Source organism: Meles meles, chromosome 2, assembly GCF_922984935.1.
Source record: "Meles meles chromosome 2, mMelMel3.1 paternal haplotype, whole genome shotgun sequence".
NCBI lineage: Eukaryota > Metazoa > Chordata > Mammalia > Carnivora > Mustelidae > Meles > Meles meles.
This window is the reverse complement of record NC_060067.1, coordinates 13,172,904-13,187,305: the sequence shown is the minus strand read 5'-3', so window position 1 is coordinate 13,187,305 and position 14,402 is coordinate 13,172,904. Positions and strand designations below refer to the sequence as shown.

Below are 14,402 nucleotides of genomic sequence, written 5' to 3'. Positions count from 1 at the left end.
CCATCCTTAGCACAACACCCACTACAGAGTCCACATCGGGTTTTATTTATGAAAAAATTGAGGAATGACACTGCAAAGAAGAGTTTAAAAATAATTTAACTAGAGTTTGGAGGGACTTGATGTAGAATTATGTGATGTGCATTTTTGCTTTCAATATTGACAAATAAAATATAGACTGGAGAATAATGTCTGCTATGTACTGAGTGCTTGCTATGCACCTGGCACTGTGGTGAGTTTTTCTACATCATTTAACTTAATCCTTGTAAATAAGCCTAGTTTACAGACGATGAAAGAGAAGCTTACTTACTCAGCTAGTAAGCGATGGAGCTGGAATGTGAATCCAGGTCTGTCAAGCTCAAACTGCAAATGTCCACATCAGATGGGACATTAATTATCATGTTGTTAATTATCTGTTAATTATCATGTTGTTATTCATTTCTATCACTCTGCCTTACGGTTGATGCTAAGAAATGGAAAGTAAAAAACATTGCTATAGACCTGTGTCTATAGCAGGATATGCAAACACATGTATTTGAATATGTGTATGTGTTTACATTATACTTTGGAGTTATGAAGACTATGAGAAATGGTTCCAACGTAAAGGGACTTACTTTACTTTAGTCCATTTCATTAACTCTAAATGTTTACCACTAGACAGGCAGTAGGGACTATCTAATTCAATGTTTTATTTTTTATTTATTTTTATTTATTTTTTTTAAGATTTTAATTTATTTATTTGACAGGCAGAGATCACAAGTAGGCAGAGAGGCAGACACAGAGAGAGGAGGAAGCAGGTTCCCTGTGGAGTAGAGAGCTTGATGCGGGGCTCGATCCCAGGATCCTGAGATCATGACCTGAGTTGAAGGCAGAGGCTTTAACCCACTGAGCCACCCAGGTGCCCCTATTTATTTTTATTTATTATTATCATTATTATTTTTGCTGAGAAACACTGTCTTCAAATAAGGTCTTGCTTGGAAGCTCAGAGGCGGAAAACAGATTAAATGGAATAGCTTTTCTGTTTGAATTTGGGATGGGAGAAAAGGATCCCCTTCTATTTCTAGCAAATTTTCACTGATCTAGTCTAATACGTTTCTTTCTTTCTTAAGTTTTTTGTTTTGTTCTTGATAAACTCAGGTGCAATGTAAAAGAGAAACACAAGGGGATTGTTCTGATTGCGTAACTGGATGGTGGCAGAGATGGTACCAAAGTTAAGACTTCTGGAATATATTTATTTTATTAAACTATTGTGCATTCTACAAACTCTAGGTTCATGTGGAAGATGAGAATCTTATCCTTGAATCACAAACCCATACTGCTTTATGTGCGTGTACCTTTGGAATGCACTTACTGGACTTTCTTTTAATTCAATGATTTACTTGTTAATTTATTTTTATCTTGGGTATCATTAAAAGAAGTTTACATTCCTGGAGGATATAAATCACTTTCTATTTCCTGAGGATACAGAGGCTGGGCAAATTGTGAGGGACCTGAGCTAATTTATGTAATATTTGGGTGAGAATTATGAAAAATCAGCTTTTCTGGAGACAGAGACAATTATGAAAGGGTGCTCATGGGCTTTCTAAGGGGATGATGCATACAGCAGCTGTACTCTGGGACGCACAGCTTGGCAGGGAGCATAAGCTCCATCTCAGCTTTCAATCTTCCCCTGAGCCATGCAATTTTGTGCATTGCAACAACTTCACAACTGTATATAGCAGACCCAAAATGATGTGCAGAAGTTCTGGAATCTGCTACTTATAGGGAAAGCCCATCCAGGATTCAAAGTCTTCTCACAAAATTTGCAAGTTGATATGATTAATAGGTGAGTGAGGGTGCGTGTGTGTGTGTGTGTGTGCATGTAAGCATGTAGTAGTGGAGTTGAGAGTTGTTAATGTTTTATGAGACCCTGCTGCCAATGAAGTTAAGAATATAGGCTCAATTGCTTCATAGACTAGTTAAGTTTTTTTCTTTCCTAAGACTCAGGATATACTCTAGATCTCAGACTCTTTTCAATAATTCACATATTCATTCACATGAAAGAATATGTCCACAATAGGGCAAAGCTACCTTTACTGCTGGGGGAAATGCCTTCCCTGATGATGCTCTATTCATATTTGTCTAATTGGTCCTAAACTTGGAGGAATCATTTTTATATACTGGAAGTCCATGGGCATTCTTTCTCCATTTTATTTTATTATAGTATTGAAATGTATTTCAAGATACCTTACCACAATTATTACCTAATTTAGAAAAATTTCACTGGGTCCTAGGGATTGAGGCAGAATTAAACAACTACTAGAGAAAGAATGTATTATAGGTTATGCTCCATCGTAGTGTATCAAATCTTAATTTATTTGGACCCTGATAAGTCAAAAAGTAGTTTTAGTTTTGTAATATTTTCCTGGTTAATATGTTCACTTTATGTTTCTGCAATAAACAAAGCAGATGTTGACATTTTTGCAATTAAAGATGATTTCTTCTTTTATGAGATTTTCTTTGTTCTAATACCAGTCATGTTTTTGAAATAAAAGATTTAAGATATTAAAGATTCTTTTAATTGACTTTTGAGCATTGTGTTTAATTCTTACATTATAAAAAAATTTCTAAGGGGATGTGGCTAAAGACCTGGTGTTAGGAGATTTACATTATAGAGTCAGCCTTGTGTAATTATTAATAGAAGGTTTCCGGAGGCTACTGACAGAGCCAGTTAAAGGCTTGGAGACATTCTGATTACTGCTCTGCTACACTTAGTATGCACTTGCTTTTATAAGAAAGGCCATCTTTGCTGGAATCTACAGTTGCCCAAAGGGTGGGTTCTTGCTTCTGTGATTGAGATTATGGAGTCTTCTCAGTATGCAAATGAAAACAGTGTGCAAAAGTGACATTATGGTAGACTGTGGCCTGGTCTATGGAGGCGAGCCTACCTAGGCAATTTGAAAACAACAGAACAGATGGAAATATTTCTTCTCAGACTTCATGATGCCGATACTTTCAGTGTATTTCTCTAGAAGTCATCTACCTACAAAGTTATAGGAACAATATTTTGTTTGTTTTACCATTATCGAAGAATATATGCCTAGTGTTTCAACAGCAATGGTCATGACAGAAATTCCCGAGACAGGTTACCTATAACCTTGCTAATTAATGTTAGGGATAGCCTAGCATGTACTCTAGAGGGCACTGCTGTTCAATGTCAGTATTTCTTCTGAGCTCTAGAGAGTGTAGCTGTGGACAAAGCCATTGAACCAAGCAGGTTCTAAGCAATAAACAATTATTTAGTTGAAGTTTTGCATCTGTGTCTATTTTCCTTCAAACAACATTTTTGTCCTACCTGGATTTAGTTTTCAAGAAACTAGGTGTTTTTCTCCCATACTTCTCTTTTCTTTATTATTTCCCTTCCCTTCCTTTCCTTTTTTTCTTTGTTTTTGACTGAAGATGAACTGTAACATTTATTAGCCACCAACATGATTTTGCCAACTTTCTGAAATTATAAGGAAATATTCATTACACTCTAAATATGTTGTATTTTCTTGTCTAAATGCTCTTTGGGAAATGAGTACTTGAAATTTTTAAACTTCAGTGTATCTATTGGGATGATTTTGCTGATGGTTGTACAACTACCATAACTATGCTAGTAACAACTGAATTGTACCCTTAAACAGGTGAATTTTCTGGCATGGAGATTTTTGAGATTACATCTCAAAAGCCATTAAAAATTGAATTCATTTTTAAACAATTGTTAACTTACTACAATAACAAAATTACTAAGCTGTCAGAGAATCATTGACGATGAGGGTGGCTTGAACTCCCAGAAGCAGACAAGGACTCAACTGGATGGGTATTCAGTTCAAGTCTCAGTGCCGGTGCCCTGCAATTATTAGTGAGGTATTGGGATACAGTGGTGTATTATTGTTGACGGCAAGCAATTTGTTACAAATAATAGTTAAAGCATCAAAGTTTTGGAATGATTTACTTACACAATTTAGAGCAGATAATTCTAGCATAACATCGCTCTTACTGGCTGCATTATTTTGGGGTGGAGTTACAAGTACTCTATGGGGAATTGCTTATAAGCCTGGTTAGATCCACGGGGGGGTGTCACACATATTACTGTCATATGTCAGGGTGGGGAAGGAAGCCCCAGAAAAAACTTATATTTAAATTCAGTCTCTGAAATGACAAAACCCATTTGTTCTTTGCACAGTCTCCTATTCTCCTGTTTCTTCCTTCCCATATGTGTCCTGATCTGACTAGACAGCAATGTTTCCCAAGATTGAGCACAGAAGTATTTATTCCTGAAATGCCTAACATTTTGAGGAACACCATGTTCCCAGAATTCTGTTACGAAAATGCTGCTCTGTGAGTTCTAACTTGCCCAAAGCATTGTTTCTGCAGGAGAGACAAGGGAACTATTGCACCCCTGCTTACAGGACATGCTTATTCATATTTAAATATGCAAGGATGCTTCCTGCTTACCTCTCTCTCCATTCTGGATACCTAGGAGACTACCCTGTAGCTGTTAACTTTAATTGTAATTGTTTAGTGCCTCTTACATTTTAATGTATATGTGAGTTGCCTATTAAAATGCATACTTTAATTTAGTAAATCTGGGGTTGGGCCCAAGATTCTGCATTTCCAACAAGCTCCCAGGTGAGGTTGATGTTATTGATCCAAGGACTATATTTTATGTAACAAAGACCTTGAATATAATTAGATCAGAGTAGATTCAGAATAGAAGTGTGACTTATTGAAGGCATACTAGTTCCCTCTGTGTTTCTTAAAGTTCAACGTAAACAGGTCTCTTCTGTCATAAGGTCATTATGAAATGTTCAAAATCTTGACTTACCACTTTGTCAAAATCTACTGACCCTAACAGTGAACTAGACACATATTTCTTTTTACAGAAAATAAGTGAGTAAAGGATCTGGGGCCCTTACTTCCAGTTCAGTGTGACTTAATTTTTACTATTAAATTGAAAGTGTCTAGATATTTCATTGTTTCTACAAAGGGAGTTCCACTGACATGGGGAATTTGGTACGTCACAGTCCAAAGAAGCACAAGGCAGCATTTTTGGTCCCCAATGTCTTCATCCCCCGATGTTTGATCTGATTATTACATATAGACCCAAATTAAAAAAAAAAAAATTCCAACAATTGCCAGGAAGCAATCCTGCTTAGTTTGTTTGGAAGGATATATACCATGTTTTTTATGTTATTGGCTTGGGGAGGGGAGCAGGGAGGTGGGAAGGGGTGCTATGAATGATGGGGGAGAAGAAAGAAAAAATATATCTTTAAATGCATAAGTTAAAGAAGTAAAAATCTACTAGTGATGGGTCTAAAGCAAGAAAGACGTTTAAGCACAGTCTGGGTGGCATAGGTTATTGGGCATGATAGATTCTAGAAATTTCCTGGAATAGTCTCTCACTTGAGAGTTATTACCAGTAACTCGGAGGGGATGAGTGGAGAATGGACTCAGAACCCCACATGTGTTCGTCATCGTTCGTTCTATTTAACTGTATCTGTACATGATACTGTTCTCATAGAAAAAAAGATGGCTTCTAATGAATCATGGGTAAAACTCAAGATTAGCTGTTTTGAATGCTCTTAGTAGTATTTAGTTACATCAAAATATTTTTAAAAACTTCTAGTACTAAATCCCTTCTGATTTTAATTATAGGGGCTCCTCTCCCAGACTGTCTATAGAAGAGGAGGAAAGAATTGAGATTCTCAGTATTATTTTCCCAGGATGGTTTTGTGTCATAATGAAATGAACAGTGATACTAATATTTTGGGGGCCTTCACAACACAATATGTCTCTCAGAGCTTAGGAACAATGCAGACATACCACTTATCTTGGGACAAGTAGTGTGTCTAGTCGGGGTAAAACACTGTTGAGGTGTTAGAGAAACTGCTTGACGTGAGGCACGTCACTTCTCTGGACTCCAGTTTTCTCCTTTGTCATTAAACAAAGAATCAGTGAGCTTACTTGTCACCTTCACACTGTCCTTTCTTCCTTTAAAAGGAAGGCGCCTTCTCGTTTCCATGACCACTCCTGTTGGTAGGTGTTCTCACTCTTACTGCCCACTCTGGTTTTGCAAACACCGTGTTTCCTAAGCAAGCCTGTCGGCTTACAAGGTCTATCTTGTCTCCCATCCCCACACCCCTTCTCCCTCGTAGACTGGAACCTCCACGAGCAGGAGCATTTGAGAGCTGAGACTCTGAGGCTCTGCTAACTGGATTCGAATTCCACGTCTGCCATTTAGTTACTATGTGAACTTGGGAAGTTACCTAACTTCTCCTTGATTTCCTTACCTGCAAAATGAAGGTACCTATAGTACCTCCTTCCAGATTTTTGTGAGGACAAACGAGTTAAACATTTGTTAACAGAACTAGAATTATGTCTGGCACTTGGCCCTGTGTTGGCATGTGGTTGATCAAATAAATGAGGGCAAGCACCGCTGGTGATTAGTTCTCCACTCTATCTCCCCAAGTTCTTAATGGTCGGTTCTTTAAGTGGAGCTGTACAGGGGGAGGCTGGATTTGATGATGGGAGTGAGGCCCTGCCTATACTGTAAACATGGCTCCTATCATGGGCATGAAGATGGCATACACAAGGATTCTTTTCTGACTCCTGAACCAATGCCTCCATTTACTGGGTTTCTTCTATTTTTATATAAATATTCTATGAAACAGCAGCCCTGTCCAGAAGCCTATATTTTTAATTATTATGCAAGTAATATAGAAAGATAATATAGTTCAATGGTGATAATCATGACTTTTGTAATTAGACCTAACTGACTGTTGACAAGTGACAAAACCCCTCTGTGCCTTAGTTTCCTAGTTTATAAAATGAGGATAATTACCTGCCTCAGAGGGTTGTGAGATTAAATGGGATGCTATTGTAAAGTGCTTAGAACTCTGGCCTGTGTTCAGTAAATGGTAAATTCTACATTCTTCTTTCAGGTAGAACTCAGCTTTAGCTGCAAATAATATAACTTTTTTTAATAAATGGCATTTCTCAAGAGTGATAACATTCTATAGAATCACAGAATGATAGCAATGGGAGAGAGTTTCAGCAATAACCCCTCTGACTTCCCACGATGCAGAATAAACTGGTGTGCAGAGAGATTAAGTGGTGCTATGTAGAGGCTCCTTGATTTTTTTGTCTGTGCTCCTTCCCTGATATTTTATTTTAATTTTTTATTTTTTGCAACCCAGGTGGACACTCTATTAACAGTGTTTATTAAGTAAATGTTAGGAAAATCAATAGCAATTGAGTACTTAGAAAATCATTCTGCTAAACACTGGGGACATCTTGAAAATAGTCAAAAACTTGTCCTTGCCTTAAGGCACTTCTCTCTTTTTGAGGGGAGTATAAGACACCTGTCTGTTAGCAACATTTCCCCCCATTGACCCATTCTTTTTTAACTGAAATACTGTTTTTTTTTCAAATTTTTAAATTTCCATGATTCCAGACTCTTTCTGTCCTTCTGGTTCCCCCTTTTTAATGTCGTTTGCTGGTTGCTTCTCCTCTATTTAACTTTTGATGTCTGATGTTGCTTCATGCTCTGTCTGGGTGTTCTCCTTTCTCTCTAGCTGATCTCATTCAATCAGCTTCAATTACCACCTAAACCAACTGCTCTCAAGTTTTTGTGTGCATAGGAATCAATTGAGAAGCTTGAAAAAAAAAAAAAAACCCAAAGATTCCTGCATCCAATATCCAGATAGACTGTTTCAGTAGGTCTGGTCTTCCTACTCAGAAACCTTCATTTAAAAAAAAAAAAAAAAGATTTATTTATGAGCTATTTCACAGCTGTAGGGCTGAGAATCTTTTTGTAGTGGGATAAGAGGGAATAGGTTCAAGATAAACATGCACACACTCTATGACCCAGAAAATTCATTTTTCAGGAGAAACTCTGACACTTTTGTGTCACGAGTCCATTTGAGAATGTTCAGAGCTGCAATCTTGTAATGGCAAAACAGCAGAAGTGCGGGTATGTAAGTTGGAGTATATTCTGACAGTGGAACATGATATAACTGTGTGACTAAATAAATCATTGCTATTTACTTTATAAACATAATTTTGATCTCATCTATACTAATTTCAAATGTAGGTAGAACTAAATGATATGTTATTTAAGGATCGGTCTATGAATGGTAAAACAGTAAAGAAAATCCAGGACATTTATCTAGATACATGTTATCTAGATAACATGCTAGATAACAGTCAGATTGGGTGGGGTCAGGAGAGGGCAGTTAATGGACAGGATGTTACCTGGTAATGTTATTTTTCTTAATAAATGATGACTACTTTGGGGTTCATTTTAAAAATTAGTCTTTGAGTGATACCTTTCCCAATAAAATATTTAAAAAGTAAAGGGGATGAATAAGAGAAGAAAATTGAAATGGAGGCAATGGGTCTAGACAAAGCTTTGGAAGAATTTTGCTGTTGAGGGGAGGAAATGAGAAATAAGGCAATAGTGGAGGGGGGTGTAGGTCAAGGAAGGAGGTTTTTGCTTTGTGTTATTGTTAACTGGAGATAGTATGGTATGTCTTTATGCTGATGGGAATATTCCAGCAGAGAAGCAAGCTGCATGTTTTAATCCATTCTTTGCAGTGTTAAACTCAGGCAGATATCCTGGCTAAGAAGTATGATTGTCAGAATAAAATTTTGTCTAGGATAGAAAAAATACATTCACTGGCCCTTTTTAATATACTTCCTTGAAACTTGAGCTCACATATCTATTTATTAATCACTGAGGCGCTTGTCCATATCTCTGACTAATGGATACTGTAAATATTCAATAACATCTGCCATTTTCTTTCTGCTGAGTTAGTCCTTAGTGTGTAAACTTTTCCAAAGTGAATTTTATATTTGATCACTTTAGATAGTTACCCAATGAATGGTTTTATTAGGATGGTGCTTCTATCTTACATATCATAAACATGTGCTATATTTAGACCTAAAGCATACTCTGGAATGTAAAGTTTTGTATGTATGAATGTAAAGGAATGAAATGCAGGTTTTCTTTGCTCAAGAGAATGGGATCCTTTGAGTTGGAGCAATACCTTTTATGGAGTTGGACTGAATATCTTTAAGTTCCCTTACAATAGCTGATGTTGATTTTTTGTCCTCTTGACTTATTTTAGGGGTATCAACTGTATACATGTTGGGGGCTGAAGCAGCATAGAAATCAGGTAAATGACAAATTTCTGAGGAAATAACTTGGGAATGCCTTCCAGAGGACAACCCCTCCCATTCTGTATCACTTCCCCCCTCCCAGCCTGTACCACCATTAGAAAAACATTCTGGCTAAATGTGGCAACTGTTTCAGCATGCAACCTAAGGTTTTTGTGAACAAAACCTGAACTTTAAATTTAAAATTTGGGGCTCTATGACTGTAAAGATAAGTTGATACTCAGTTGTCTAATTTCTATTAAGAGATAAAGTCTTTGCCTAATGATTTACAGTTTTGAGCATGGTTTTTGAAAGTTAACATAGCAATTCATAAAGCAGGACTGAAGTAACAGGCAGGGTTTGAAACATATTTTTGACAGTTTTGGCTTTCTTCTCTACTTTTGTCCCATGTTGTTTTGGGCTGGAAGAAGGCAGGCCACCTGATGGGCTTTGACATGTCTGTTTAGTCAGTTAATCATATCACGAGCACAGACGAAAGGGAAGAAAATGGAAATGAGATTTGTTACGGTCTGAGGCATTCTGCTGAGACTTGTCTCTTCCTGAGCTGAGATATGCTCCCTCACCTCAAGTCTTTCCTTAAACTGCATTCTGAATTCCAGCTTATAAATCTTTAGCCTATTTTTCCAAACCTCAGTTCATACTTTTTATATAATGTACGGGTCATAGATACTCCCTATGTAGACTTGACAAAATCTGGAATACCCAGGGATTTGAAATGAATAATGATTATATCATGATAATGGAGCTGTTCAGGTTCCTGGGCTCTGTGCTAGGGTTTCCTTCTTTGGAGAGGGGTGAACAAGGTAGGTAAAGAAAGAAATATACACCTTTGTAACCTTTAGGAAAGGACAACGCTGAGGAATCTGGGGGTTTAACTTATATATTAAAGTAAACAAACTGTCCAAGAGAGCCCATTCTAAATCAAAAGTATCAGAGAGTTTACCTGTAGAACTATCTAAAAATTACCTAGAATTACCTAAAAAAATATATCATGCACTTTTATTTCCTTTCCCTTATCCAATGTGGATACCCTGATTTCTCAGAGCATATGGAGGAATTAGAAAATCATGGATTTTTGAGATTTAAATAGGAGATAGCATGGCATGCTTTTATGTTGATAGGAATATTCCAGCAGAGAAGGAAACTGGATGTTTTAATTCATTCCTTGTAGAATTCCTTGTAGACTCAGGCAGATGTGCTGGCTTCAAAGTAAAACTGTCCAAATGAAAAATTATCTAATTTTAACTCCCTAGTCCATTTGAATATGCTTTCCTCTTGGAACTAGAGCGTATTATGCTTAGCGAAATAAGTCAATTGGAGAAAGACAACTATCATATGATCTCCCTGATATGAGGACGTGGAGATGCAGTGTGGGGGATTTGGGGAGTAGGAGAAGAATAAATGAAACAAGATGGGATTGGGAGGGAGACAAACCATAAGAGACTCTTAATGTCACAAAACAAACTGAGGGTTGCTGGGGGGAGGGGGGTTGGGAGAGGGGGAGTGGGGTTATGGACATTTGGGAGGGTATGTGCTATGGTGAGTGCTGTGAAGTGTGTAAACCTGGCGATTCACAGACTTGTACCCCTGCGGATAAAAATACATTATATGTTTATAAAAAAATTTAAAAAATTAATAAAAAAAAAGAATATGCCTTCCTCTTTCCACTGAAAAGTCTCTTTATTCAGGTTGACAGAGGCATAGTTTTCTAGTCATGGATCCTCAAATTGGTGGTTGTGGATCCACGTCATTTTCAAAATTTCATCTATTTGGTATAGTAACCCTGATGATCTCATTCTGATAAAAACGAACCAACCCATGAACAAAATTAATCGGTAATTATATAAATTTTAGGTTAAAAAAGAACAACAAATTGATTTTTAATAGATACAGGCTATTTAAGAGAGAAAATATTTCTGATGTGATGTGTAGAAATCAAGGTTTCAAAGAAGAGTCTTTTGTACTTGGAAAATTTGGTTCTGATTGAGTGTCATATTTCATGTAGGGATGAATTAATTCTGGAATTAGATTGCTTCAAGGCATTCTAAAATTGTACATCTCTTTCACTATTTGTATTATTTGTCTTTATTTTCCTTTGAATGATATTCTGATGTACATTTAGCTGCTTTTAAGTGTTAATTTTTGAAAAATAGAGAAATTTCTTTACAAAATTAAAATGTTTCAGCAAAATGCATTTCAAACTGTATTATGATTACCAAAATAATATTACATTGTTATAGAAATTTAGAAAATAATGGAAAAAATGTAATTCATAAGCTGACTACTTAATTTTTAAAGATTTATTTATCTATTTTAGAGAGAGATAAAGAGCAGGGGAAGGGGCAGAGGGAGAGCGAGAATCCTGAAGCAGACTCCCTGCTGAGCACAGAACCTGACATAGGGGCTCCTCATGGAGCTTGATGCGGGGCTTGTCACGGGGGCTGGATCCCAGGACCCTGAGATCATGACCTGAGCTGAAATCAAGAGCTAGCCCCTCAACTGACTGTCCCAAGCTTACCAATTTAATACGAGTGTTTAATACAATGATTAGTGTTTTATGTACCTCATTAGACATTCTGACTTGTGTACTTTGTAAAGTAATAGTCTACGAGCAAATACAATTCTGTGATTTTTTGCATAAAGTGAGGACACAGTATATAAATTCATAGATTTCTTTTACCTCTTTTAATGAATTAATCATATCCATTGTGGAATGTGAAATTATTTTATTCATATTATTTGTTAATTCTTAATTATCTCTTGTTAGAAACTTCGATAGCTACCCATTTTTCACTTGTGTGTATATATATTCAAATGCACATAATTGTACATATATTTTACTAAAATAATATAAGTTTTGATTTAATTTTCTAAAGTTTGGTAGATTTAAAGTAAACTCAACTACACTTAACATAGCTAACACATTACTTATGTTTTTACCATTTTTTAAAAATGACTTAATATCACATTTTTCTGTGTTCATGGAAAAACAAAATGAGCAATATGTTCACTTGTAGATGCACATACAAACACATCACATTATATAGTAATTTTGAGATTGTATCATTTGACTATAGATGATACCACAATTTGTTCCTTTTTTTATATGAATGTGTGTGAACATCAGTATTCGTTAGCTCAAAAGAAAACTAAACAAATACTGTTTTTTTCCCCCTGAAGTATCAATAAGAATTTACTTGAAAATACTGATGCAGTGAGTATATGAAAAGTAGACAATACTATCTTATTTTCTTAAAGAGGACTTTAGGTTTCATTGTGTATTTCATAGGTAGTGATGACAGAGAAGTTAAAGTACAGAATCCTGGAAAAATTCTAAAACAACAGAGGAATTTTTTTTACCGATTATGTTTTTAAAATCCAAACCTCACTTTTTGAAGGGTAAAGTGTGAGAAAACAAAAACACTTCCTTCTTTAAAGATATGTTTTCATAACCCTACACCGTCGCTATGCTGTGAGGAACTTACTTAAATAATATTGAACATATTCTCTAAACAATCAAACATATTCTCTAAACAATACCTATATGTTTCAGTGAAGTTTCTGGAAAAGTAACTAGAATATTGCTAGACAGAGCCAAAATTTCTTCAGCCTCTGTATATTTCTCACATGCTCTGAGATATAATAAAATTTCTAAAACTACAGAGACAAAAACAGGACTTACCTATACATTTTGATCCTGAACAATGAAGAGATCCTCTCTTCTGCCTATCCAACTTCCCTGAGATTTCTACACAAAGGAATGGCTCTCATGCCTCATGTGTGATCTATGAAGAAGCTGAAGACAAAGGAGGAAATCCCACATAATTAAACTCTAACTTGCTAAACAAGTCTGAGGGAATCAACCTGAACCAATAGCATGACTCGTGGAGTGAAATCAGAAACAGGGAATTTCACAAATCAGTAAGAATTTTATTTTGGTAAATTGTGACTGAACACGAGAGCAGGGGATGGCTATTTCACGAAAGCTTGCAACTACTGCACATGGCCTAGAGTCATTATCTTTAATTCAATGGTATGTGATACTCTTGCCTGTGTTATATTGTCATACACCTCCTTCTTTGCCACAGCAAGCTGAGGAGGATCAGAAAATACCTTCCAAGCCCTAATGAGTTCTACTACCTCTAAATTCACTCTTCTCTGTGATGAAATACTGTTTTTCTTGTAGAATAGGAAACAGAGATTCAGCCTCTGTATATTTCTCACATGCTCTGAGATATAATAAAATTTCTAAAACTACAGAGACAAAAACAGGACTTACCTATACATTTTGATCGTGAACAATGATGAGATCCTCTTTTCTGCCTATCCAACTTCCCTGAGATTTCTACACAAAGGAATGGCTCTCATGCCTCGTGTGTGATCTATGAAGAAGCTGAAGACAAAGGAGGAAATCCCACATAATTAAACTCTAATGTTGAGTAATTGAATAAGTGTACAAGTTGTGGGATTAGCAAGCAGAATGGTTGGAACTAAAATTGGCTTTGTCTTTTTCCAAATATGTGTTTTGAAAAAAGTATTCTAACTTGCTGCTGTTAGCAGATGAGTGTACAGTACAGTGTAGTGAGAGCATGCATCGGGGTGAGCCTAAGGAGGGGGATGTCAGCAGTGTTTGCAGGCCAGGACAGAGGCCCATGAAAACACAGGGACAAGAACAGTGTGGAAGTGAGAAAGGACGTTTCTGTCTCATGTGTTGGGAGGGAATAGGAAATATATCTGGAAGGTCGTGCTGAGGTACTTTGTGAGAAATACTGCATACTAAAGAATTAGAATGTGTAATCGAATTAGACTGGGTACTAAAACTTAAATTTTAGTTTTAGTTTATTTACCAACTAATTCTGTAGCCTAAGGGGGGAAAAAGCACTATTCCTTTATGAATCTGATTAACTTACTGAGAAAGCAAGCTGAATCAGGTGGTTCTAGAGGACTCTTCTCAACTCCAATTCTATGCCTTTATTTTGTAAATCACTGATAGCTATTGGCTAATGAATTCACTCAAGGACTGCAATTAGACAAGTGTTCAATTTCTTATACATTTTTTATATAATGTGCATATCAGACAAGAGGGACCGGAAGGGGTGGGTTCCTCCCTACCCTTCCCTTATGTATTTTCATTGATCCTGTATCTCATGCCTAATATTCTGATTTTTTTTTTAAGTGGAGAAAAAAAACCCTCTTGTACAAAG

The 14,402-nt window shown here is 36.4% G+C and overlaps 1 protein-coding gene across 1 annotated transcript in view; it reads right to left on the bottom strand.

Annotated features, from left to right (window-relative positions):
• TMPRSS11D (transmembrane serine protease 11D) overlaps positions 1 to 12,911 on the bottom strand; it is a 54,172-nt gene extending 41,261 nt beyond the window's left edge. Inside the window, exon 1 of the mRNA XM_045998536.1 lies at positions 12,881 to 12,911. Coding sequence (XP_045854492.1) covers positions 12,881 to 12,888 — 8 coding nt within the window. The 5' untranslated portion in view covers positions 12,889 to 12,911. The remainder of the gene's footprint in view (positions 1 to 12,880) is intronic.
• Positions 12,912 to 14,402: the final 1,491 nt, after the last annotated feature.